Genomic DNA, 27,427 nt, shown 5'->3' with positions numbered 1-27,427 from the left:
CTGAAATCAGAACATGGTCCCTAAACTCAATTCATTTAACGAAGTTACTCCAGATTTACACCAGATTTAACAGAATCTGTCTCATACCCAAGATGTACCCTCCTGTTCATAACAGATCAGAATGACTTAATGGACTTACTCCTGACTTACTCCAGTTTGTAACCAACAATAAAATGTGCTCCTAAATCCACTGACCTAAGTGCAGCTACACCAGATTTATTAGCCATTTATATATAACAAGTAGTATAACTAAAATCCAGTCTGCCTCAAGGATTTCTCTGGGGCAGCTCCAGATTTACACCAAGGTGTAACCGAGATCAGAATCTGATCCAGAGTCTTAACTGGTGCCAAGTTAGGCCACCCAACTCTTCCCCGTGCTGGTCCATGGTCCAGCCCAGCTGCAAGTGTGTGTCATTCCAACCCCCCTCCCCATATGTCTGCAAACTCATCCCGTGACAGCTCTTACCGTTGGTGTGCAGGTGAATCACAAACAGCCCCTCTTCAGTTCCCAGCGCGATCCGCTCCCGGTCTGCAAGCAGGACAGTGGCAAGTGTCAGAGTGAGGCCGCCTGGATGTGGAATAGGCTCGGCTGCACAGACTGGCTGGCTCCTCCCTATGGGCCCTGACTGCTGTCAGACGCCGCTCCACGGCACCCCTGGGAAGCTGGGGGATTTTATTATTCCCCATTTTACAAAGGGGGAAACTGAAGCAAAGGCAGGCGCAGGGTCTTGCCCGAAGTTATAGAAGTCAGTGACACATCAGGAAATAGAATCCATGAGTCCTGACCCCCCGTCACCGCCTGCTCTAACCTACTAGACCCCACTTCCCCTCCCAGACCTGGAATAGAACCCAGGAGTCCTGGCTCCCAACCCCTCCCCTCACCCAGCAGACTCCACTATCCTCCCTGGGTGGTCTGTCCTTGCCTCCCATGCCAGCTCACCAATGATAGCAGCGGAGAGGGCCTGTGATATGAGCGGCAGGCCGTTGTCATAGGCTTCCTTGAGGATATAGACGGAGCGGTCGTGGTGCCGGTTCTCTTGCAGGATCCGGTGCAGCTCCACCAGCACCTGCACCCACTGCTTCATCTCGGCCTCACTGTCAGCAAGGAGCAGCAGGGAGCTGGTGCTGGGGGGCGCGGCCAACTGGGAGGCTGTAATCTATGGGGAGCAGGGAGGGCAGTTTAGCGTTATTCTGAAGGATGCAGATGTTTAGTGCTGGATTCGGAGCTCAGCTCACACGAGGTCAATCTGGAGTCACCCCCCCACTGCAGTGGGTTCAGGGCCAGATTCGGATCTCAGCTCCCCCGGGTCAATCCAGGATCAAGCCCTGACTACAATGGGGCCAGGGCCGGATTCAGATCTCAGATCCCCCGGGGCAATCTGGGATCAAGCCCTGACTACAATGGGGCCAGGGCCGGATTCGGATCTCAGCTCCCCCCGGGGTCAATCCGGGATCAAGCCCTGACTACAATGGGGCCAGGGCCGGATTCGGATCTCAGCTCCCCCGAGTCAGTCCGGGATCAAGCCCTGACTGCAGTGACGTCAGGACTGGAGTCTGATGTCAGTTACTCTTGGTGTAAATGCAATAATGCCAACTCTGCAGCGGTGATGTAACCGAGTAGCACTTGCCCACTGCAATAAGTATCTGACCCACAAGACGGCTGAGATGGAACTTGCCAGACTTAGTCATGTGATCCGGGCTGGAGTGCCGCGATTACGGCTGCTGCTCTGGCCCTGAGGCACACCCAATATTGTAAATGTCCTGACACCCAGGACTTACCCGGAATATGCAGGGCACATCCTTGTTGCTGGCGTGGATGACGTCTGAGGCCAGAACCGAAGTCACCGAGAACTGTTCGTCCCTTTAAATAGAAGATGAGAGGCATCAGCACCAACCAGCACAGCCTCCCCAGCTGCACCTTACAACACCCCAGTGTCAGCTACTGTGCCCCACAGAATAACTGTAAGCCTGGGAAAGGAGAGGGATGTAGATTTGCTCACTACAGTCACAGATTTTAAGGCCAGAAGGGAGCATTCAATCATCTAGTCTGACCTCCTGTACGGCACAAGCCAGAGAATGTCACCCAGCTACCCCTCTATGGAGTCCAGGCGCTTGTGGATCTCTTCCACGAAGGCAGCCAGGCTTGATCTGAAGACATTCAGAGGGGGAGAATCCACCATCCCCCTTAGGAGTTTGTTCCAAAGGTTAGTCACCCACACTGTGAAAAAAATAGTAACTTATTTCTAATTCATTTGTCTTTAACTTTCAGCCATTGGTGGTTCTTTTGCCTTTCTCCGCCAAATTAAAGTAACTGGTAGCACTAGTAGGCTTTTATCCTCAGTGTGAACGAGGCACACACTTTGCCACTGGGTACTGCTGCTATTTGCGGAAAGTGGAAGAATGTCGAGGAAGGAAGCATGCTCTGTTGATTATAAAACCTTCTGCCCAGGACCTCCCCACCCTCTCTGTATTTTCCTCTGCTCCTATTCCCCATTAACGGCAGAAGAGGGACATCAAGAACAAAAAAAGAGAGAGCAGGTGACTGATAGGGAGTGTGGGCGGGGTGGGGTCTAGAACCCACAGAAGCTGAGAACAGCACCTACAAATTAATTTCTCAAACACCTAAAACAACTCCACCTCTTTGTCTAAAAGATCATATGTGCCTCTATTACACGGCTGAGGAGCTGTATTAATAATAGAGCTGGACAGGACCTGGAATTTCTGTTCCCATCATTTCAAATTTTTTTCAATGCAAAACTGGGGGGAAAACAACAAACTATGAAGTTTTCCACAAAATAAAATTTTCAACAAAATAAATAATCTTCAGAAAATGTAGTTTAAAGAACTCAAAATGTTTAAACTGGATTGTGATTTCTTGTATGGATATATTTTTTAGAAAGTGATTTTTAAACAAAAAGTCATTTCAAAACTCAAGGTTGAAATGTTCGATTCCAAAAATGTCAAAATGGAATGTTCCCACACCCCCTGCAATGAGACTGTGTCGAAATCAACATGCTCCCCCCCCTGGGAGGTGTCAGCATTTTCAGTTGGACAAGCATTTCATGGGGAAATTTTCAAGCGGATCCAATTTGTAATCCAGATAAATTACGCTTTCAGGTGAGCCAGCAGATGTCCTCCCCTGCTAGTGTCTGTGGGGAAGCCTCTCCTTAGCAGCACCATGCCCCTAAGAGCATTCCCTCCAACTGAGCTCTGCTGGCCTTTTAGCACAGCCAGGTGCTCATTAGTCAATGAGCTGCCAGCCAGCCACCTAGGCAGCTAATTGCTCACAAGTTGGCTGAGAGGGACTCATTCCCCTTAAAGAAGCCCTAAACAGGGCCAACACCCACTAAAGGGACCAGCCACCCTATGATAGTTACACACAGGAGGTCACTGTCCTGCTCTGCTCAGCAAGGGCGAGGCCTCAGCTGGGGTGTTGTGTCCAGGCTGGGCCCTGCACTGTAGGAAAGAGGTGGACAAACTGGAGAGAGTCCGGAGGAGAGCAACAAAAACGATCCGAGGGTTAGAAAGCCTGACCCACTGGGCACGTTCAGTCTAGGGAAGAGAAGGCTGAGGGGCGACCTGATAACAACCTTCAATAGGGAGAAGGTTGTTACAAGAAGGATGGTGGATCAGTTGTTCTCGGTGTCCACTGAGGGTGGGACAAGGAGCATTCGTCTTGATGATCTCTCGAGATCCATTCCAGCCTGACATTTCTATGTAACCCCTGCCAGGGGAAGACATTGCTACCCCCATGATTTGGGCACACTGCCTTCATTGGCATCAGAGTGTAGCCTCAGCTTTAGCTTCAACCAGAACTGATCTGACCCTCCCAGGATCAGCCATTCAACCAGAATATATGTGTGTCAAGTGGCACTGGACCTGGTAAAGCCCAGTCACTTAGGGGCTGAGAGCTAAATAAGACTGCTGCTCTTCCCACGTACAAGGTGGTGCCTCTCCAGAATTGTTGGTTTATTTGAAACACCTAAAACAACTAGAAATCTTGACTTGGAATAGGGAGGTTCAGTTACATCTGTATTTGGCCCTGGTGCGACCACTGCTGGAGTACTGGGCCCAGGGCTGGGGCCCACAATTCAAGCAGGATGTGGATAAATTGGAGAGGGGTCAGAGAAGAGCCACAAGAAGGATTAAAGGGTTGGAAAACCTGCCTTGCAGTGAGAGACTCCAGGAGCTCAAGCTGTTTAGCTTAACGAAGAGAAGGCTGAGGGATGAGTTGATCACAGTCTGTATAACATGGGGCTCTTCAGTTTAGCAGACAAAGGTGGAACAAGAGCCACTGGCTAGAAGTTGAAGCGAGATAAATTCAGACTAGAAATGAGGTGCAAATGTTTACCAGTGAGGGGAATTAACTCTTGGGACACTTGATCTACAGATGGGATGGATTCTTCATCCCGGAGATGAAGGTTGGGTGTGTTTCTAACAGGTCTGCTCTAGTTCAAACAGGAATTAATTCAGGGCCGGCCTATGGCCTGGGTGACACAGGAGGTCAGACTAGATGATCACATTGGTCTCTTCTGGCTTTATTTTCTATGCATATGGTTTAATCAATCTGATACGTCAGTTGATTTGGTATCAAGCCATTCATATGGATTATTTACGTCATGCTTTTTGCTTTATTATTTGGTTTAGTGAATAAAGCTCATACAATTGGAAACCTGAAGGGAGCGGAAGTTTCTTTCCCAGACACCAGGATCACAACCTACACGAGGTCTGGGGAGAAAACAGACAACTCGACGACTCACCCAGCAGTGATACATATCTGGAGGGGTGGTAAACCCATTAGGGCACCAGTGTTGTTATGCTGCAGGAAGGGTGGTTCAGCAGGGGGCGCTCTTGCCTTGCACTCAGTCCTGTGGGCTCAAAGGTCTGATCTGGGGCAGCAGAGGCTGGGGGGACACCAGGCTAGTTGGGCCCACTAGTCTGATCCGGGAAGGCAAAGAAGGAAGGGATACCGGGCTGGATGGGCCCCGGGGTCTGTGGCAGGAGGGGGGGGATACTGGGCTGGATGGGCCCAGTGGTCTGAGGTAGTGGGGGAGGGGTGAAGACTACCTGGCGGGATGGCCCCAGGGGTCTGAGCCAGGGTGGCAGGGTGGGGGATACCAGGTGGGATGGGCCCAGGGGTCTGACCCAGGATGACAGGAGGGGGAATACCAGGCTGGCTGGGCCCAGAGATCTGAGCCAGGGTGAAGACTACAGGGCGGGATGGCCCCAGGGGTCCGAGCCAGGGTGGGAGGAGGGGGGATACTGGGTGGGATGGGCCCAGGGGTCTGAGCCAGGGTGACAGGAGGGGGGATACCGGGCTGCCTGGGCCCAGGGGCTGATCTGCAATGACAGAGATGGATGCAGGCTAGGTGTGCTCAGGGGTCTGACCGATAAGACACTTCATGGGTCCCTTTCTCTGCCCCTCCCTACCTCATATCCACGACCTGCATGACGTTAACGCCGCACAGGGAGCCCCGGCCTTCTGGCACGTCATAAAGAAAGAGCTTGAAGTCGCTGACTAAGGCGAATGCCCTCTGCCAGCCCTTCTTCACCCCCGCTGGCTTCGGCACCTACGTGGACAGGGATGGGAGACGGTTACAGCCCCATTTGCCACAAAGTTACACAGCACATCAGTGGCATAGCTGGGGATAGAACCCAGGAGTCCCGGCTCCCAGCCCCCTTCTAACCCACTAGAGCCCACTTCCTTCCTAGAGCCAGGGACAGAACCCAGGAGTCCTGACTTCTGTGACCCTGCTTTAACCATATTCACCACAGCGGAGAAGATCGGGAGAAGGGTGCTTGCAGAATCCTCTCTGCCATGCCACATCAGACCAAAACCAGGCTGACACAGGGCACCCGCGGAGGGTGGGGGGACTTACCGACAGATATCCCTCAAATGCTGTGCCTGTCCCAGTAACGGGGTTGACCCCCATGGTTTTCCGCAGCTGTTCGGGAGGTGTGGGACAGATGGCTGTGCCCTCAGCGCAGGACACATGGCAGACATAGTTACAAGCTGCAGGGAGAAGCCAGGATGCGGGGCATGAGTGAGGGGAAGGAGACAGACTCTGACAGGCATCTGATGCAGGGAGAGGGGCCAGAGACCCAGGCACCACCCCCAGGGCCCAGCATCCAACCCTGCCTGGCAGGAGACCCAGGTGCCAGTTCCCAGTGCCCTGCCTGGTAGAAGACGTGGGTACCAGCCCCACGGGCCCAGCACTCAATGGCGGGGACCCAGGCTCTAGGCCCAGAGGCCCGTGCTTAGCCCCATTCAGGAATTCACCTCAGGGAAGCAATTGCAAAGCAGCCCTAATCTGACCCCAGCACAGGGCAGAGCCAGCCCCGGCCCTCACTCACCCTCACAGGCGTAGCCTTGGCGCAGCAGCCCCACCATGAGCGCGGTGCAGCGCATGCATTTGGTGGGCACGGTGAAGCTCCGCATCTTGAAGCTGTGAGACTTTGGCTGGAAAACGGGGGGGGGTCAACAAAAAGGGGTATCAATCTGCGGCTGGGGAGGGACTTTGGGAAGCCAAAGATACAGGGGGATAAACCGGCATTTGTCCGATGTGTGTACACAGACCCACATAATGCACTACACACACACACTAACCACCCACAGTCATCTCCACACAGCTCACCCCACACCCACAGCACAGCCCCATGAGCACCTAAAAAGACCCATAGATAGATATCTGCACACACAGCATACAAGTATACAGCACACATCGGGCCCACATGCCACATCCCCATGCTCACAGTATACAACTGTACAACACACTGAACCATACAACTCCATGCTCATAACATACATATACAGAGAACCCCCCATATGTACACAACACACCTGTAACAGACCTACATACCACCCCACCCCCCACAATGCATGTAGAAAAAATACAATATCAGGGAAATTCCAGGGGATTTATGCCACGTGCACACATACCCAAACACCCCCTGCCATGCAACAGGCAGACGTACAAAGCGAATGCAACACACAATGTAGTAACGTGTGTGCAAAAAAATACCCACACGACAGCTGACTAGATGGGGTTTATCTGACTTTGGCAAGTATATACACACTCACCCACACCACAACACACAGGAAAACACACCCACACAATCCATGGTATAAATCCTCTCCATCACACACACCCCACACCAAACATACGGACACCCGAACACCACACAACAAATCCTCTCTACATAAATGCTCTATTTTCACATGTATCTCATGCCATATGCCAGAGAGAAAACACAACCACATGCCTATATAAACAAAGATTCACATCACACATGCACTTACACAAATCCACTAGAAAAGGGCAAGAGAGGATTTCTCTGCCACGTGTGCAGACACAAAGATGCCTAGATATGTGTACAGCACACCCCAACTGTCACATACACTCAATCATAGACAAAGTCTGCCCTAAGTCATCAGGCTGATGTGGTTAACAACCGTCAGCTTCCCCTAGCCAACAGTACACACGGGCTAGCACCACATCCAAATACACTTGGCTCCCCCAACCTGACGAATCAGGTACCCCGTTGGAGCCGGGTGGACCGGAGGTGGCTTGTCTGGGTGAGCTCGAGCGAGACTTGAACCCACAACTTCCCAGGCAGTAACCAAGCTCCTGAACCACTCAGCCACTGTGCCACCCCAGCTGCATGTTGAGAAATCATCTGGCTAAGTGTGGAAATGAAGAAGGCTCTGATCTGACGTAGCAGCACAAACAATCACACATCATGACCGCAAACATGCACCTGAAACACAGAGAGAACATGAACACACAAAATCTTCTCCCATGAGCAGACAACAAACACACACAGTACCAACACACGCTGAAATGCCACAAACACAACGCTTAGTCCTGGCTCCCAGCCCGACCCCACCCCCCTCCCAGAGCTGGGACGAGAACCCACGAGTCCTGACTCCAAATCCCCTGTTCTAACACACACAACTAAAATACCCCCATATATACAAATTCCATGCCCTCCCCCTCCACAACAGAGCAAACACACACACGCTCACACACAAACCCCAGGTTACCTTGAGTGCACCTGAGCTGCTTCCTTCTGCAGCAACAGCTACCTGTGCTGGGGGTTTGGACTGAGCCGGCTGTGAGGATGCAAAGAATGGGGCAGCAAGGAGAGAGAGGGCAGAGAGTCAGCACAGAGAGCTTGGAGGGAAACATTTCAAAAGGAGCTGCAAGTAAGTGACTTTTTCCAAATCAAATCTGGGGAAGAGCTGGGAATAGAATCCAGGTGTCCTGCCTCTGAACCCCACCCTGCTCTAACCCACCAGACTCCCTCCTGCTCCCAGAGGTAGGATAGAACCCAAGAGTCCTGGCTCCCCTCCCAGAGCTGGGGACAGACTGCCCAGGACTGGGGTATGGTAGAATTGTGAGCCCTGGGGAGCCAAGAGCTACATCCTCCATCTGAGCCCCTCACGGGGGCATCACGTAGCAAGGCTGTCAGCATTTACTACTCACGTTGGCTCGGAGGCTTCTCCTCCCTTCTGGGCGCAGCTGGGCCTCCTCGGCCGATCTCCGATTCTCCTGAGTGTCTGGGGAGCTCCCAAAACTGATCGCATCCTTCTGCCAAACAAAAAGCACCATGCAAATCCAATCCTTCAGCAGCATGTAAGGCAATGAGGCAGGGGATGCTCTCCCTCGGAGTCAGTGCGGGCCCCAGCATGGCACTAGGGGGTGCTGTGCTGGAGGGAATGGGGTGGTGGCTCAGTTGGGGGCGCTGTTTCCTTTCAGTCAGTGCTGATCCCGGAGTGGCACTCAAGGGCACCATATGAATCAAGGGGCTATTAATTCCCCCAGATGGGTGGGACCATCAGTGCATGCAGCTAAAGCACAAAGTCCCCTGGGTCAGTGTCTTGAGAGACCTGAGCCGGGAACAGAGCCCAGGAGTCCTGACTTCCTTCCCCCCCAACCTAACCAACAAACCCCATTCCCCTCCCAGAACTGTGGACAGACCCCAGGAATCTTAACTCCCTCGACTCCCTGAGCCAGGATAGAACCCAGGGGCCCTGACTCGCAGCCTGCCCTGCTCCAGCCACAGCCTGACAGACGTACCTCTGTACTCCAGAATGATAGGAAGGGAATTAGTGGCCCCTGTTGTTTTGTGCCTAGAAGAAAGAGAAAAATTCACATGTAGCACTGTAACACCTCAGCAGCAACCTGTCTATGGTCCAGAGTGGACCCCAGATCCACTCTCCCAAAAGTCCAGACCATACCTATTTGTGCTAAAGGAGAATCCCCCATTACCTGCTAGCAGTACAGGTGATTTGACACATGGTGGAGAAGTTCTCGTTGCATCCAGCAGAGGGAAATGGCACATAGACACACAGACACACACACAGTAGCCAGTTCACAGAACCACTGCATTTGTCAATGAGAACATGACGTGCTGGTTAGGGCTGGGAACCAGGAGTTTTCACTTCTAAGTGTGTTCCACCAGCACTGAATTATTACAATAGCATCTATAGACCCCTCGGGGTGGGGCCCCACACAGGCCCTCCCAGTTGAGCCACCCCAATGCCCCCCACCAGTTGTTGCACACACAGCGAGAGTCTCAGTCCCCCAGAGCCGACAGCCGGGACAGACAAAAGATGGCTTCTCCCCACTTTACAGGTGGGGAAGCTGAGGCCAGAGTGACTCTGTGACTTGCCCAAGGTCAAGCCGTGGCCGAGCAGTGAGAGGAGCTAGTGAGGAGGGTGCAGGACACCTGGGTTTTATTCCTGGCTCTGCCAGTGACCTCAGGAGAATCCCTTCTCCTCTCTGCCCCTCCGCTGCCCCGCCCACCCTTTGTTTAGGCCTGGAGCTCTTGGGGACAGGGACTCTCTTACCATGGGTCTGTTTTGTGCCTGGCACATCAGTGGCCCCTGACCTCGGTCACAGTCTGTGTAGCACCTGGCACAACTGGGTCCCCCAGTCTTGGTCAGGGAGGCCCGTGCAGTGCCTGGCATAATGGGAGAGCCTCCAACCTCATTCAAGGGTGGGCCTGAGCGGTACCAAGGACAGCTCCCCAATCTCAATCGCTGGGGGGTGGGGGGGGATGCATGCAGCCCCTGGCATGGTGGGGTGTCCCTGATCTCGTTTGGGCAACCCAGGCTAGAGTGGTAACCACAAAGCAGCCATCCTGCATGTGTACTCAACCAGGCTGGACGTTCTGGGGCCTTACCCTCCACAGACATGACCTTCAGCTCCTCCTTCAGCTTCTCCAGCTCCAGCTGCAGGGCCCGGTTCTGCACCTCGGCTTCTTGCAATTTCCTTGTCAAATAGCCAAACAACAAGGGAAACCCTTGTCTTTATTGCTCCAAAGGTGCCACGGGGCCGGGGCAAGGATAGCACAATGCTGCACCCACGCAGCTGATGGCAGAGGCGCCAGTCCCTCCCCAAACAGATTCTACCCTGACGAACATCTCGGGGCGAAAACTGTTGAAGCAGCAGCATTGTCTAGCCATTGTATCAGGGGTCTGTGGGCTCCTCTGTCCTATCCCTACCTCCAGGAGGGAGTGGAATCTGGTGCTTAGAGCAGGGGGCCTGGGAGCCAGGACTCCTGGGTTCTTGTCCCAGTTCAGCCACCGGCAGTCCCCCAGCTGTCTGGCAAGTGTCCCAAGGCATGGAGCTCCCACCCTTTCCCCAGCTAACAAGTATCAGCTCCCCACCCGCCTCACCGCTCGGTGGCCAGGTGTGCAGCCTTCATCTCAGTCAGCTCCTCCTGGACACCCTGCTTGGCCCGGATCTCAGCTTCCAGCGCTGACTGCAGCTCCAGCTTGGCCGAGGCCTCCATCTTCTGCAGGCGCCTGGCCTTCCAGTGATTGTCCTTCACATTTGGAGAGAGGAAGAGCTGAGCTAGGAGCAGGGAAACTCCCGGGCTGCCTGGATCACAGGGAATGGGACCCCCAACCTTCCCCCTAGGGGGTCCCAGCTCCAATCTCAGCACCAGGGCAGGGCACTGGCTGGCTCAGAGGGTTGGGGAATGGGATATGGGGCCTTTCCCCTCTCAGGGGTGGGGGTGCTGGCTCCAATCCAGCCCCACCAGACACATGCAACCCCGCTGAGCTCATACCGGGGTCCGGGCACCTGACGTTTGTGTGCTGATGTGTTTCAGGGATTCCAGCTCCTCGGTCATGCGAGTGGCCAGAGCCTGGAGATAGCCCCTGGACTCCTTCTCATCACTGACCCTAGGGGAGGGAGAGAGAGTCAGGAGAAAGCCCTGCCAGGAGCCAGCTAAACCAGCCCAAGTGGGACCAAGGCAGCAGCATCTGCCCCTGCAATCTATTCCCCAGTCCCAGGGAAAGGAGACCCCAGCCTAGCATGTTCATGTCAACCAAGTGAGGGGGGTAAGTGATCTGGAGCAAGTCACACAGCCAGCAACACAGCTGTGTTCTGTTTTCCAACCCTCCCTGTTCAAACAACTAGACCTCACTCCTCTCCCAGAGCTTGGGATAGAACCCAGGAGTCCTGACTCCCAGCCCGGCCCCCTGCTCTAACCACTAGACCCCACTCTCCTCCCAGAGCCAGGAACAGAACCTAGAGTCATGACTCCCAGGCTGTACCCTTGTTCCCTGGTACCATCGGATGCTGTCTCATTCTAAGAGCAGGGTAACCCTTGTGTACTCTCACCCAACCCTACAGCGAACCCTGCTTGGGGCACTAATCCCTGCACCATCTGGCTCATCATGAGGGGCTCATACCACTTCAGGATGTCAGAGATCTGGGCCTCCCAGTTAGTGACTGTTTCTCTCCGGTCCTCCAGTGAGCGCAGCTCCTGCTCCAGCTGCCTGTTGGCCGTATTTAGCTTATCCACCTGGCCTAGGAGCTGCAAACAGGAGAGGAAGACAATGCCTCAGGGACCTTGGGAGGAAGGACCCTGCAGCTAGAGCTGGGTGAGAATGGGCTTTCATTCCCTTGCAGTTCCAAAATATCAGGAAAAAATTTGTATCAAGTCGACCCAAAACAAAGGTTTTTATGGAATTTTCGACGAATCAGGGAGTCCATAAAGTTTTTTTTCAGGTCAATTGAAATGTGTCATTTTTGAGTCCCCCCCACCCTTTAAATGTTATTTTAAATAAAATTAAAGGTAATTTCAAATGAGAATTCAGTTCACATCAACAAGTCAACATGCTCCAAGTTTTGGAGCTTTTGATTTGTTCGATTTCAACAAAAACAATTTGCTGAAATCGACCCAAATTTACAAAATGTTTCCATCTGCCTGAATCTGCATTTTTCACTGAAAAAAAGTTTTGATGGAAAAAGTTCGGCCAGCTCTACCTCCCCCGTCCCCCCAAATCCCTCCTATTCTTTTAACTCATGGTACCATGAGAGCAAGGTCTGTCCACATGTAACTATCGCCTCGTGTCCCGAGCGTGCTCTATTCACTGACCACAAACTTGGCTAATGCAGAGTTACGGCTGATCTTGTGGTGCTTCAGAACATCAAATTGAGCAAAACTCAAACCTCTGAATTAACACCCAGAATTAAGCTACATGCATCTTCCGAATTATCTGCTGTTCTCAAATTCCATTTCCCCCAAATAACCGTGGCCTGCTCCCCCTTCCTCGGATGGAGGCGGATTGGATCAACATGCTGGCAGATCTTTCTCTGACTTCTCCACAGAGCAGGTTTTAAATGCTCATTGCCTAGGTGTACGCTCAGGTTCAGGGCCCACAGCACGTCCCCTTGGGCCATCCAGGTCATATGAATAGTGAATGACTCAAAATCCTCTTGGCTGCTCTGTCTGCACATGTACGTTGCAATGCATCCAGTGCATGCCTCTAGCCAGACAGCTTAACTCTTTTCTGAATAACATTTTCAATATTGCTTCCCCCAAAAAGCAGTGGGTGCCAATGCCATGCACTAGCAGGGATAAATGGCAAGTGTTTGAGACGATCAGACCCACAGTTCAAGCCCCAGATCTGTGCAATCAAAGTTGGTAGAAATGTGTCAGCATTAAGAAATGCTGGAGGGTTGGGGGGCTGTATCTCAGGAACCTCTTGTTTGAATGCCCCCAAATTTGGCTCACTAACCCCACCCTGTTCCCCCATGAGGCAAACCAAATTTCAAGACAATCCAATTAAGCATGTGAATTTTACAGCACCTGATAGAGTTGACCTTTAAACAGAAAGAGTGTCTCAACCTTAACTACAGCAGAGCTGGTGGTCGCCTGTAACACATGGGCGAGATCTGTATACAGCCAGCTAAGGAGCATCTCGAGAGTGTGCTGTACGTAGGAGAGCTCTGTATACATACAGCAGCTATTTAAAGTGCCAGAAGAGGGTGCTCCATGCAGAATCGTTCCTGGGCTTTTCAGGGCCAATTCAAGTTGTGGGGGACAATTGCAAACAGCTGCTCATGTACAGCTCTGAGAGCAGGGCAGAGCTTGCGGGGTTGCAATGAGATGAGACAGACCGGCCCTCAGGTACCAGCTAGGGATAGGGCTCTGTGCCTCCTCCCGCATGCTGCAGGGGCTCCAGAGACCCTGTTCTCTGCCTCTGGGGGCTAAGATCCAATAGCCCCACTGCAGCCTGCATTCCCTGCTCCAGGACCCCTCCCTCTGCTACCTGCAGCCCACATGCAATCCCTTTGGCTGGAGCCAGGCAGACCGCAGCACTCTCCCATCAGGAGATGCCCCCTGTGGCAGCAGGCGGTACTGCAGCTTTCAGTGATGCAGCCCCTGCAGCTACCCAGGGACAGCAGCCGGGAGTACAGCCCGCAGCACATCAGCCATGCAACCCAGCAGCAACCAGATTGCAAGAGGCTGAGCCCCATGAACTCTGGAAGATCCAAATCAAGCCCACCTTGGAGAAATGGAGAGATTCATATTCCTCTTACCCTCTCCTTTTCCTGGGCGAATTTACTGTTCTCTTCCTGCAGCCAAGTCCTCTCCCGTTCGTTCTGGTCCGTCAGCTCCTCGTGTTCCCTTAAACTAGAGCCCAGGGGTTGGAAAAGAACATCAGAGCCACGACTAACAGGAATAATAGTATTAATCCCCAGCTTTTATCCAACGCTTTCCACCTGTAGCTCTCAAGGTGCTTTACAACAGTGCTTCTCAACCAGCGGTACGCCGAGGTCTTCCAGGGGGTACATCAACTCATCGAGACAGTTACCTAGTTTTACAGCAGGCTCCACAAAAAGTACTAGCGAAGTCAGTACAAACTAAAATTTCATAGAGAGAATGACTTGTTTATACTGCTCTATATACTATCCACTGAAAGGTAAGTACAATGTTTATATTCCACTGGATTTATTTTATAATTATATGGTACAAATGAGAGAGTGAGCAATTTCTCAGTAACAGTGTGCTGGGACACGTCTGTATTTTTACCTCTGGTTTTGTAAGCAAGTAGTTTTTAAGTGAGGTGAAATCTGGGAGTATTAGAGACAAATCAGACTCCTGAAAAGGGTACATGAGTCTGGAAAGGTTGAGAGCCACGGCTTTAAAAATCTGGGCCATGGCATTATCCTCATTTTACGGATGGGGAAACTGAGGCACAGAGAGAGGCACTGACTTGCTCCAGGTCACCCAACAGGCCAGTGGCAGAACCGAGAACAGAACCCATTCTGGGGCTGTAACCACTTGGTCACACAACAGCAACTGTGTCTGAAGGATATTTCTTTCCCAACTCCTCCCCTGTTAAAAATGGCCATTTATCGGAATTTAAAAATGTGGATTTTTTTTTTTTGGAATTTTTTCTTCAAGTTAACAATTTTACCCTTTCCCTTCCTTTTAACCACTGAATGGAATTGAATAAATAGTTCTTCCCCCTTACTCTCACTATTGGAAACGTCCCAAATTTCTGAAATGTGACAGAGCAGGGAAAAGGGAAAAAATTCCTAGGGTGCAAAAATAAATCATTATTGGAAAAAACAGGGTGTCCAGGTCTGTGACAGAAGTGGAGAAATGAAACGAAAGAGGGCAAGAGAAGAGGGAGGAAAAAGGAAATAGGAAAACGAAGAAAAACTCCAAAAAAAATTTTCCGGGAAAAATGTTTCCAAATAAAAAAAAGAGGAATTTTCTCACAGGAAAAATCCACCTTCCATCTCCCTCTCTTCCCCCAGAAAAAAAATAAGTCCCCTCCCTGCCCCTGACCAGTGGGGATGCTGAGCACAGGAGAGGGCTCTGGGTTCAAATCACCCCTCCCCACTCACCTCTCCTTCCTGGCTTTCTCCAGTTTTCCCTGCAGCGGGGCAAGCTCAGCCTGTGGAGCCCACTGCTGGCTCTCCCTCTGCTGCAGTGGCTCATGAAGGCTCCTCTGCTCCCCCTTGGGCTGCAGGTCCCCTCGCGGGAGCGTGGGGTCCTTGGTGTGGTTGGGGCCGGCAGGATCCAGAGAGGCTGTGCCATGCTTCGCCTGCAGGGGGCAGGAGAGTTCAACCACAGGCACCCACTTCTCCATTACCATGGGGGGCGCTTATGCAGTATCAGTAACTGGTCAAAGAGGAGTGCTGATGCCTAATCCTGCAAGGGACCCTAATGCTCCCTGCAGGGACCCCCATTGACCGGGCAAATGGCCCCCCCCCCGAGTGATCCCACTGACCAGGTAAGGAGCCCTCGTGCACCCACCAACTGCCCCCCCCAGGGGCCCCACTGACTGGGTAAGAGGCCGTCATGCATCCACCAACCGCCCCCACAGGGACTCCCACTGACCGGGCAAGGGGCTCTCATGTGCTCACCAATTGCCCCCGCAGGGGTCCCCACTGACCAGTCAAGGGGCCCGCGTGCGCTCACTGCCCCCTGCCCCCAGGCCCCTGCTGGGCAGGGGAGGGGAATGCTCTGGAGGCTGCACTCTCTGACTGCCTACCTGTGCGAGGGGCACTGGTGCATTACTCCCCACGTACCCAGCCCCCTTCCCCCTCACCTTCAGCCCCTCCAGCTCCTGCCTCATCTTCCTCGCCTGCTGCTCACTTCTCTCCTTCAGCTTCTGCTGCTTGGACACTTCGCTGGAGAGACCTTTGACCCGAGACTCCAGCTGTGGGGGTGGGAGGGCCATCAGCCTTGAGCACCCCCACAGCCCCAGGGCTGGGAGAACAATGGGCCTGAGGCGAGGGCGCTGGGGGCCCTGGGCCCTTCCCCGGGAGTCAGACCCAGGGAAGGAGAAATGGCTGGTTCAGGGGATTGGGAAACAAGACATGGGGCCATTCCCCTCTGGGGCCCCCTGGCTCTGACCCAGCCCCAGAGTGTGAGATGCCTGGCTGAGGGTTGGGGTATGGATCCTAGCCCACTCCCAGGTCATCCCCCGCACTGCCAGCCCCCAGTGATGTAGGTTTGCAGGACTCAGCAGACCCAGGACTAACTACCCAGCGTGAGGTGAGAGACAGGGGAGGACAGGGCCCAGAGACTGAGTCCCAGCAGAAGAGGCTCAACCCAGGACAAGGAGGGGAAGCCAAACACTCCCTGCTTGTGCCCCTGCCCCAGGCATGCACACAGGAGTCAGGCCCAAAGGCAGCAGGGACCCTATTCTAACCCTGTTACACCCCCTCTCTGTTTGGGGTCACCCCCAGGGGTGCCAGTCCCTCCTGACCTAAGGCAACTCACAAGGGGGCTGGATTCTGCTCCCACATCCTCCACACTACCCAGAGAGCCTCAAAGACAGCACAGGGGAACCAGGATTACTGGGGGACACTCAGCAGCAAAGTCCTTCTGATGGGAGGGATTATTTTTACTTTTCAGGTGCACCCCTAACCGGGCACAGAGCAGCCCCAGTATCCTCCTACCCCAACACAGCTCTGCCTTGCAGCTTCCCCCCTTCCAGCCTGTTCTTAAAGGCATCCAGTTTAACTATGCTTAGCTGTCACTGATTGCCAGATAACTAGATCTATCTGGCTTTAAGATTAAACTCAATAAGTTTATGGAGAAGATGGTATGATGGGATAACATGATTTTGGTAATTAATTGATCTTTAAATATTCATGGTAAATAGGCCTAATGGCCTGTGATGGGATGTTAGATGGGGTGGGATCTGAGTTACCCAGGAAAGAATTTTCTATAGTATCTGGCTGGTGAATCTTGCCCATATGCTCAGGGTTTAGCTGATCACCATATTTGGGGTCGGGAAGGAATTTTCCTCCAGGGCAGATTGGAAGAGGCCCTGGAGGTTTTTCGCCTTCCTCTGTAGCATGGGGCACGGGTCACTTGCTGCAGGATTCTCTGCTCCATGAAGTCTTTAAACCACGATTTGAGGACTTCAATAGCTCAGACATAGGTGAGAGGTTTGTCGCAGGAATGGGTGGGTGAGATTCTGTGGCCTGCATTGTGCAGGAGGTCAGACTAGATGATCATAATGGTCCCTTCTGACCTTAATATCTATGAATCTATGAAACTGGAATTTAACCCCTGCCCGGTCCCCTAGCTGCCAGCTGGGGAACACAGTCAGTGCTGGCCAGCAGGGGGCACTGTGCATTCAGCACAAGAGGCATGTGGCTCAGCATCATGCACAGATGACAGGCTGCCAGCTGAGGGTGTCGGGGGGGGGGTGCAGTTGGTGCTGTATGATGCCTGGGTGCAAGGAGCCACCAGGTGAAGTCCCATTCGTAGCACAGGGAAGGTGAGGCTGGTGCGGCACAATGTAAACCACCAGGGGACATCTCATGCACACAGCAGGGAGGGACATGACCTGGTGATGCATGCGTGCAAGGTCCTCACTAGGAGGGGTCCCATGCTTGGTGCAGCCAGGAAGGGGTGGGCACTGCCCGGTTACCTCCTTGCGCCCACTTTCCACCCGTGCCAGCTCCTTGCGCAGGCCGTCCACACGCCGGGCAGCTGCCTCGGTCTCCTCCTGCCGTTCCCGCAGCTGGCGCACATGCCGGAGTAGCTGGGCCTGCAGGTCCCCGCACTTGGCCTCAGCGCAGCGCAGCTCCTCTGCTGTTTGCTTCTGCCTGGCCAGGAGCTCCTGCAGCTCCTGGCCCTGGGCCTTCAGCAGCTCCTGGGCCTCCGACAGTTCCTGTGGGGGTACAATCACCGTTAAACCGGCTGCTGTGCTCCATCACAGAGGTGGCTGCATCTCAGTGCCGGGCCAGGGATCCCAGTTATTCTGTACAGGTGGAAGGGGCAGTAGCAGGACTCCTGGGAGCATCTCACCTTACGGGCCTCGTCCCTCTCCTGTCTGAGCGATTTCAGTTGCTTCTCCAGGATTTTCACCTGCCCAGACGCCTCCCCCTCCAGCCGCTGCTTTATCGTGTCTTCGGCTTCTGACTGGCTCTCTGAGCATTAGAGACACCAGGGAATTTACTTACCTCTAATCAGACCCATGGGCCCAACCAGTCTGGTCTCCTCTTCCACCATCCCACTACCCCAGATCAGATCCCAGATAAGATCAATGGCCCAGCTGATCCACACCCCCTATCCCTCAGGCATCAGTACCTGCCTGTCAACTTTCTACACATCTCTGTTTCTCTCTTCAAGCTCCCAATTTTTGAGTCCTTGGCTGGGGCTTTGGAAACTCGAGGGGGGGGGGGGGAATCTGGGCAGCTTGTCTGCATGGGGAAATGTTAGGTGGAACCAAAATGGGTCAGCCCCCAAAACTGGACGAAAAAGACTGAGTAGGAAGGAGAGGGATGGCCCCAAGCTCTCTCCTGGGGCATCCCTCGTAAACAGCTGCTGGGTTCTCTCCCCAGCTCTAGGAGGGGAGAGGGGTGCAGTGGTTAGAGCAGAGGGCTGAGAGTCAGGACTCCTGAGGTCTATCCCTAGCTCTGGGAGGGTCAGTGGTCTAGTGGGTTAGGGCAGGAGGTTGGCAGGCAGGGCTCCACCCTGGTTCTGTTCCCAGACTCAGTGTCACTTCCTCTGCCAGATGATGATGATGCAGATACATCCATGACCAGGTGTGCAGAGACTACAGGGATAAGGGTGCAAGAGGGGGGCATCTAAGCTGCTAGACAGGGCAGATCTTTGGGATTTAACCCTCCAAGCACCACCTGCCTCACCTTGAAGTTTCCGGGCCAGCTCCATCTTCTCCCGCTCCAGGTTCCGGATCTTCTTCTCCAGCCGGGCCACGGCAGGGGATGTGGAAGGGGATGGGGGCTTCTGCTCAGAGACGGGGCTGCAGGACACGGTGAGGGGGAGCATGCATGAGCATCCCGCTTGGTCAGCTTAGCCCAGGATGTGGCTCTTTGTCGCCCCCTGGTGGCTGCAACAAGTGGCAGAAGCCTCGGCATCCCCAGACTGGGTGGTCCTTCAGCCTGACCCCTAGAGTCTCGTGTCTCTAGATCTCGAGGTGATGAGTTCAATCCTGGCCAGAGGGCACCGAGTTCACACGTGGCCCATGAGGGGATACCAGGCTGAATGGGCTCAGTGCAGTAGGGAGGGGGTCCCATGGCTCTGACCTGGGGTGGCAGGGAGGGGAGCATGCTGGGCTGGATGGACCTATGGGTTTGATCTGGGGTGGCAGGAAAGGGGCCCCATGGGTCTGACCTGGGGCGGCCCAGAGGGGGCAAGCTGGGCTGGATGGGCCCATTGGTTTGATCCAGGGTGTCAGAGACAGGTGAGATGGGCCCATGGGTCTAAGCCAGGGCGGGGGGATCATGGATGCGCATTGAAGTGATAACAACGCTGGCCTCTCTGGCCCCCAGGGGAACAGCTGTGGAGAGGGACTGGGTGTCCCTGCCAGGGGCTCGTACTTACCAGCCAGAGGTGAAGGTGAACCCCACAAAGGGAAGATGGTGGCCAGTGAACGCACTGTGAGAAACAGGGGGCAGTGTCTCCTGGGAGATCAGAGAGGGACGACACACATCACAAAGAGATCATGGCAGCCAGCGCGGATACACCCCCACTCCTGGGCCGGGGCACGCGGGGGCTGTTTACACAGCGTCTGAGGAACCTCAATGACCCTGTGTGGCCAGGACCTCAGTTCTACAGCCTTAGAGGAAAGTAGGCCCTGTCAGCAGCACAGCATCCCATAGCATAGCACTGGGGCCAGCACCGACTGTGAGAGCAAAGCACCCCGTACCGAGACCACCGCCCCCTCCGTGCAGCACAGCGCCCCCTAGCGCTGCACTCACCAACTCCTTGAGTGTGTCGTCGTCCACGTCAAAGTTGGAGGTGTCTGCGGGGCTGTTGACCTCAGGCACGTAGGGGGGCGTGCTGGCTCGGATGTTGTCCCAGTCGATGCCTTCAAAGAAGGGGTGCCGCTTGAAGTCCTCAATGCCGTTCTGGCCCAGTCGCAGCTCCTGGTGGCACAGCAGCCCCCGTATCAGGTCCTTGGCTGGCTCCGACACGTCCGTGATGTCTGTGGGGAACTGCAGGTGGTCCTGTAGGGGGATACACGCCAAAGGGGCTCAGTGCAGAGGGATTGATGGGGGGAGTCAGGCTGGAGTTCCTAGCTGGCTTCCTAGCTCGTTGTCCCTTTGCCCATCACGTTCTCTGCTCCTCTGGACAGAGCTATCAGCACACATGCCAAATAATCCCAGTGTATGCAAATTAACATGAATACACACACAATTGATTGAAATGACCACACAAATCAGTCTCCTGTATGCACAATTTATTCAAATACATGCAGATGTATTCGTATTTATCCCCCTCTACCCACCCAGTTATCACCATACACCCCCTTTCATCCCCTTGTACCCATCCTTCCTCCATTCCATTCAAGCAAACATCCCTCTCCTTCCCTCCACTCCATCTACTCACCCACCCTCATCTACCCATCCATTCCTCCCTTCCTCCAGCCGTCCCTTCCCATCTACCCATCCCCATCCACACACGCATCCATTCACCCAGCCAGCCATGTTCATCTATCTATCCATCCACCCAGCCATCCCCAACTCCATCCCTATCCATCCACCAATCTGCCCATAGTCATCTACTTATCTGTCCATCCCCATCCATCCATCCATCCATCCATCCATCCATCCATCCACCCACCTACCTACCTATCCACCCATATTCATCTATCCATCCCCAATCGCATCCACCCATCCCCATCCACCCACCCATATTCATCTATCCATCTTCATCCATCCATCTATCCATATTCATCTATCCATCACCATGCCCCATCCATCCACCTTACCATATTAATCTATCCATCCATCCATCCACCTACCCATATTCATCTATCCATCTTCACCTACCAATCCATCCAACCATATTCTTTCATCCATCCATCCATCCATCCAGATATCAACCCATATTAATCTACCCATCTATTCATCCCCACTCCTCATCCATCCCTCCCCATCTATACACGGATTCTCCAACACCCCCCACCACCATACCTCCTCTCAGACTCTCCCAAGCATCCACCCCTTTGCAGCAAAGCCTGCACCATACACCCCCTGTTTCAAGGCCCTCTCGGCAGGCTCAGGGAGGCCTGGCCGGGGCACTCTGCCCTGCCAGGCTCACCTCATGGTCCATGATCTTGCCATAGGTCTCCACCAGGGACTCAGCATAGAAGGGTGTCTCCCCGAAGAGCAGTTCATACATGCAGACGCCCAGGGACCACCAGTCGCACTCAGGGCCGTACTTCCCCTTCCCGTCCTCCATGGCCTGCAGGATCTCAGGGGAGATGTAGTCAGGGGTCCCCACTGCCACTGCAGACTCCACCTGGCCAGGAGGGGAGACAGGGTGTCTATCTCCATGTGCAGCCATGGCAGCCCACATCCCATGGGATCCCCATCCCGGAGCACACAGGAGCTGGTCAATCCACCCCCAGTTCCACAAGGGAAGGGCCAGGAGCCCCATTGCCCAGGAGCTGTAACCCTAGACTGATCGGAGTCCTGGGCAATAGGCAGTAGGGGCTGATCCCACTCCACAAGGGGGAAATAGGCTGTAGGGGCTGACCCAGGCCTGGGTCTGTGGAGGTTCCTGCTCTGCAGGCATCACACATTCAGTGCCTGCGGCAGCTTGTGCCTCTCACCGTCCCATCTGGTCGCAGTCGAAGACAGGAGCCAAAGTCAGCCAAGCGGATGTGTCCATTCATGTCAATCAGGACATTATCTGGCTTGATGTCCCTGTGGGGAGAGAGGGGAGAAGGCAGAGAGGGACCAGCTACTGATAAAGTAAACAGGACTATATGATTACAGCAGGGGGCTGGGAGCCAGGACTCCTGGGTCCTATCCCAGCCCTAGGCGGGGAGTGGGGTCCGACGGGTTAGAGCAGGGGGGTCTGGGAGCCAGGCCGTACCTGTGCACGTATTGCAGCTGGTGGATGGAGTGAATGGCCAGGACCATCTCGGCCAGGTAGAAGCAGGCCATGTCCTCGGGTAGCCGGTCCTCGAACTTGCTCAGCAAGGTCAGCAGATCCCCACCCACGTAGTAATCCATCACTAGATACTGCAGACAGGGGGCAGCATTAGTTGGGGAGATGTGTGTGTGTGTGCGGGGGAGGGGGGAGGAATCCCCTCCCTGGAGGCTGTGCCAGTCACCAGTAATGAGCCTTGCAGGACCTGCAAAATAACTCACGGCAGCTGCAAACAATGCAGCCCTACAGCGCCATCTGCTGGGAATACCCAGCACCTGCAGCTCCTCCAGCAATGCCAGCCACCCACACAGCGCCATCTGCTGGCAATGCCCAGCCTGCCCCACACACACCCTGTTGGCAATGCCCAGCTCCCACAGCGCCACCTGCTGGCAACCAGATGCATACCTCCTAACATTTTCCTCCGGATGCAGCCAGAGCAGGATTTAACCCAGGCCTGTGCAGCCGCTTCCACCAGGAAAGGGTCTCCTGGTCCATGGGAGCAAGGAGATGGTGCTTGAGGGACCAAGGATCCCCTTGCAATTCAGTGCCCCCCCCCCAGAGGAGAGTCTTACCAGGTACTGCTCATCCTGGAAGGCGTAGTGCAGGGCAGTGATCCACTGCCTGTCCCCTTTCACCAGTACGTCCCTCTCCTCCCGGAAGCAGGCTGTCTGCAAGGGGATTGCAGGGAGATGGTGAGGCCTCAGGGGATGCACCCCAGGGCAGGGAGGTTGCAGGGCTCTGTCATAGCAAGGGCACTGCAGAAAGTGCTGCAGCACTGGGGCAAAGGGCCCATCCAGCGCAGTCTCCCCCCACCCACTTCTGTTCTGGACAGACCCATGGGCCCATCCATACCGGTATCCCTCCCCAATCCCCTGCCATTCCAGATCAGACCCATGGGCCCATCCAGCCTGAAAATGGGATACCTGCCATTGTTCACTGCCACGAGGCAGGGAATCTGTGGGATGGGAGGGAGGGGACCATGGGTAGTGAGCGTGCAGGGGGGGAATCTGGGGGCAGGATTAGGGTTAGGTACCTCCGCTCTCTTCAGCATCTCCCACTTGTGCAGTATCTTCATGGCATAAACCTTCTCGCTGTTCCGCAGCCTCACCACTGCCACCTGGTGGCCAGAGCATGGGATCAGAGAGGGGACCTCCAGGAGCCAGTCTGAATTGGCCCCAAAATAGCTGCAGGGGCAGCAGGGAGGGACCATGGCTGCATGGAGCCCTACCCTCTCTCCCTGTGGGAATAACCTGCTACAGCCCCACTCCCTGGTCTTCCCTCTGCTACCTGCAGCCCACCTGCCCCAGGACCTCCCCAGCCTCCCAGTGACAGTAGGCAGTACTGCACCCAGCAAGAGCTCCAGCACCACCTTGTGACAGGAGATGGTATTGCACCCTGCAGGTCTCCAATAGGTCAGCCCCACCCAGTGACAAAAGGTGATACTGCATTTAGCAGGACACAGCAGGGGCAGCAGGTGGTGCTGTGCCCAGCACTGCACCCGTGACTATGGCCAAAACTGAGGACCACTAGCCCCTCGTGAGTCCAAGCAGGGATGGCTGGCAGCGCTCACCTCGCCAAAGGCCCCTCGCCCGATGACCTTCAGAATCTCAAAGTCCTCCCGGCGCAGGCACATCTCCTTCACCTTGGTGACGAACGGGGTGGCTGGACAGGGAGACACACAGAGAGACCTCAGTCTGGGCAGCAGCTGCTGCCCCAGCGCTACCCAGGGGCTTTGCAAATGAGGGGAACGGCCTGGAGACAGAGGGGTGGGCTAGTGGCTTGAACCCAGGAATAGGAATGGGAGTCAGGCCTCCAGGGTTCTATCCCTGACTCTGGGAGGGGAGTGGGTTCTAATGGGTTAGAGCATGGGGGTGGGGGTAGGGGTGTCTGCAAGTCAGGCCTCTTGGGTGTATCAACAATCTGAAAGAGGAAAGCTGGCATTGTGGCTAAGGCACTAGGCTGAGGCTAATTCCAGCTCCAGCATTGACTCCCCATGTGCCTTGGCAAGTCAATGAATCGCTCTGCACTGATCCTCAGCTGGTGTAAATGGTTGTGACTTCACTGACCAGTGGAGCCGTGTCCATCTCCATCAGTTGGAGATTTGGCTCTCTGGGACTCAGCTCCTGAACCTGTAAAATGTGGCAAACAAGCCTTCCTTTGTCTAGTTAGACTGTGAGCTCTTTGGGCAGGGACTTTCTCTCATGTGTCTGTGCAGTGCCTGGCAGAGTGGGGGCCCTGATCTCAGTCAGGGTCAGTGCAGCAGCACCCAGAACAATGGGGGTCAGAGTCTGTACAGCCTTCATCACAATGGGGGCCCAATCTCAGTTACAACCTGTGCAGCACCTGGCATGATGCAGGCCCTTGATCTCGGTCAGGGTCTGTGCAGTGCCTGGCTCAATGGGGCCCTGATCTCGGTCAGGGTCTGTGCAGTGCCCGGCTCAATGGGGCCCTGATCTCGGTCAGGGTCTGTGCAGCGCCTGGCTCAATGGGGCCCTGATCTCAGTCAGGGTCTGTGCAGCGCCTGGCTCAACGGGGCCACATTGCGCCAGGTGCTGCACAGACCCAACAGTGTGGGACAGTCCCTGCCCCAAAGCTCTTACAGCCAAGACAGACATGGGTGGCAATAGAAACAAAGGCCCTGAGAGGGGAAGGGGCTTGCCCAAGGTCACACAGCCCGTCTGTGGCGGAGCTGGGACCAGACTCTAGGGGTTTGCCTGCAGCCAGCAGCAACTACGGGGACCAGCTGTCCCGATTTTATAGGGACAGTCCCACTATTTGGGGGTTTGTCCTATATCGGCGCCTATTCCCCCCACCCCCATCCCAATTTTTCACACTTGCTGTCTGGTCACCCTAGCAGCAACCTGCAGCAGCACATCTCAGCCCGCCCGCCTCTATCGCTTCACAGCACCAGCACGGCTAGTTTTAGTGCCATGGCGCGAGCCCGAGTGAGCAGACCTGGGCTTTAAGACTCCCGGCTACGGGCTTCAGATTGCTGTGCAGGTGTACCCCGGGAGGCCTGACACCCATCCCCAGGCTGTAACCCACTAGACCACACTCCCCTTCCAGAGCCAGGACTAGAACCCAGGAGTCCTGACTCCCTCTCCAGTGCCCTGTCCACTAGACCCCACAACTTTCCTAGCCATGGCCTCGATGGACTATATACGATGATATAAACAAAGCAGGATAATCCCCAGGGAAGAGGCATTACATGGGCCCTGCTAACTGGCTTCTGGCAGGCGTTTTGAAGCCCGATTATTCCTTCCACAGAGCAAAGGCATTTTGCAAGATGTTGGGCAACGGGGGAGGCACCTAGATGGCCCAGCCGGGGACTGGATTGAAGCCGCAAGAGACTTGCTGAGTTCAGGATTCCGGCACCGGCTCATAAGCCTGCCACCCACTCCTAGCGACTGCACGGAGCAGGCAAAGAAGTTAACTGGCGAGTAGCAGCCTGGCCGGAGCCTCCGTGGACACGCTGGTCCGGTGCTGTTCCTGCATGGCCCAGGGAGGGGGTCTGCAGATGTGCATTAAACGCTGGGCCTGCAGGCAGGGCTGTATAAATCACCCTCCCACCAGTCATCAGACCCTACTCCCCTCCCAGATCCGGGAATAGAACCCAGGAGTCCTGACTCCCAGCGCCCCCTGCTCTAACCCCTAGACCCACACCCCTTCCAGAGCCAGGCACAGAACCCAGGAGTCCAGGCTCCCTGCCTGCTCACAGCAGCAAGCACAACAGAAAAGCGATTTAAGATGTTGCAACTTTTCAAGATTGTCTCCAATTAGGCACTTGTGGTTGCTACGCACCAACTTGTTCACCTGCCTCAGGTGCCCCTTCCCCCGCCTCTCTGCAGCATCCCGAGGCACGGTGTGATCAGGGCATGCCCCATCATGCCATGCCCCCTCGGCCCAGGACAGGGACTGAGATAGTTCGCCTGAAGTGGCGAGAGAGTGTCTGACTCTGAGGTCATTTCAGCCCCCACTCTCGCCACGGAGACTGAGGGTGAGGAGAGAAGCGAGTGCCAGTTTCAGGAGAGCACCGGTATCACGAGGAACACAGCTGAGACCCGCCAAACTCATTGCAGACGTGGGACACCCAACAGTGGCCAGATGGGAAATCTCTGGGTGTGCACAGACCACTGCAGGCAACCCTACAACAACAAACCAAAACTCATGATCCTTGCTTTGACAGGAGAGTGGGGTCTTGTGATTGGATCAGGGGAGCTGGGAGCCAGGACTCCTGGGTTCTATCCCAGCTGTGGGAGGGGGGAGTGGAGTCTAGTGGGTTAAAGCAGGTAGGCTGAGAGTCGGGACTCCCGGATACCGTCCTCAGCTACTGCAGGAGCCAGAAGGAGTCTTGGGTCTTCACACTTTTCTTTCCCACCTGGGCACAGTGACGGCAACAACGTCTAGTTTAAGCAGCGTGGAGGGTGTGGTCTGACCTGGATGTGCCTGGGAGAACCTGCATTGCTGCATTCCTCCCTCAGCGAGCCTGGCACAGGGACAGTGCTGGACACAGACAGGGCAGGCTGCCAGGCTGGCAGATCTGCCTCCCACAGCCCGGTCACAGGCCCCCACCCACCAGCTCCTAGGCTCCCAGCTACAGAGTGACAGACCTTACCAAACGGATGGGCCCTGGGTCTGACCGTGGGTAGCAGGGAGGGTTGGGGGGGGATACCAGGCTGGGCGGGCCCTCAGTCTGACTGTGGGTAGCAGGGAGGGTGGGGGGATACCAGGCTGGGCGGGCCCTGGGTCTGACCGTGGGTAGCAGGGAGGGTGGGGGGGATACCAGGCTGGGTGGGCCCTCAGTCTGACCGTGGGTAGCAGGGAGGGTGGGGGGGATACCAGGCTGGGCGGGCCCCTGCTGTGATTGGGGGTAGCAGGGAGGGTGGGGGGATACCAGGCTGGGTGGGCCCCTGCTGTGATTGGGGGTAGCAGGGAGGGTGGGGGGATACCAGGCTGGGTGGGCCCCTGCTGTGATTGGGGGTAGCAGGGAGGGTGGGGGGATACCAGGCTAGTTGGGCTCACAGGATCACAGTGTTCCAAGCTCAGCTGGGGCCTCCAGGCACTACCGTAATCCTAGCAATAACGTGCATGACATAACGGGGGACAAACTCAGTTGAGGTCTGTAGGTGCTACCGTAATAGTACCAATAATGCACACCCCTGATGTGCTACAGTGGCCTTAATAGAAACACACATGCTGTAATGACAGGTTTCAGAGGAACAGCCGTGTTAGTCTGTATTCG

General features: G+C 54.9%; 1 protein-coding gene across 4 annotated transcripts in view; it reads right to left on the bottom strand.

Moving 5' to 3' along the window:
* Positions 1–27,427, bottom strand: part of CDC42BPG (CDC42 binding protein kinase gamma) — a 65,146-nt gene that overhangs the window by 10,227 nt on the left and 27,492 nt on the right. For 3 of the 4 annotated variants that reach the window (XM_073351939.2, XM_073351941.2, XM_073351943.1), the window contains exons 2-28: positions 23,756–23,847; positions 23,219–23,302; positions 22,758–22,853; positions 22,129–22,277; positions 21,863–21,956; positions 21,349–21,549; positions 20,004–20,252; positions 19,627–19,706; positions 18,930–19,045; positions 18,088–18,209; positions 17,708–17,950; positions 15,869–15,979; positions 15,162–15,361; positions 13,845–13,938; positions 11,708–11,832; positions 11,080–11,194; positions 10,685–10,833; positions 10,189–10,277; positions 9,081–9,133; positions 8,487–8,591; positions 8,045–8,113; positions 6,355–6,460; positions 5,880–6,013; positions 5,431–5,570; positions 1,780–1,861; positions 941–1,157; positions 467–529 (exon numbers count right to left, since the gene is read on the bottom strand). In XM_073351939.2, coding sequence (XP_073208040.2) covers positions 467–529; positions 941–1,157; positions 1,780–1,861; positions 5,431–5,570; positions 5,880–6,013; positions 6,355–6,460; positions 8,045–8,113; positions 8,487–8,591; positions 9,081–9,133; positions 10,189–10,277; positions 10,685–10,833; positions 11,080–11,194; positions 11,708–11,832; positions 13,845–13,938; positions 15,162–15,361; positions 15,869–15,979; positions 17,708–17,950; positions 18,088–18,209; positions 18,930–19,045; positions 19,627–19,706; positions 20,004–20,252; positions 21,349–21,549; positions 21,863–21,956; positions 22,129–22,277; positions 22,758–22,853; positions 23,219–23,302; positions 23,756–23,847 — 3,378 coding nt within the window. The remainder of the gene's footprint in view (positions 1–466; positions 530–940; positions 1,158–1,779; positions 1,862–5,430; positions 5,571–5,879; positions 6,014–6,354; positions 6,461–8,044; positions 8,114–8,486; positions 8,592–9,080; positions 9,134–10,188; positions 10,278–10,684; positions 10,834–11,079; positions 11,195–11,707; positions 11,833–13,844; positions 13,939–15,161; positions 15,362–15,868; positions 15,980–17,707; positions 17,951–18,087; positions 18,210–18,929; positions 19,046–19,626; positions 19,707–20,003; positions 20,253–21,348; positions 21,550–21,862; positions 21,957–22,128; positions 22,278–22,757; positions 22,854–23,218; positions 23,303–23,755; positions 23,848–27,427) is intronic. The other variant, XM_073351940.2, reaches the window with a different exon arrangement.

This window comes from Lepidochelys kempii, chromosome 7 (assembly GCF_965140285.1).
Source record: "Lepidochelys kempii isolate rLepKem1 chromosome 7, rLepKem1.hap1, whole genome shotgun sequence".
Taxonomy (NCBI): Eukaryota; Metazoa; Chordata; order Testudines; family Cheloniidae; genus Lepidochelys; species Lepidochelys kempii.
This window is presented reverse-complemented; position numbering and strand designations above follow the sequence as displayed.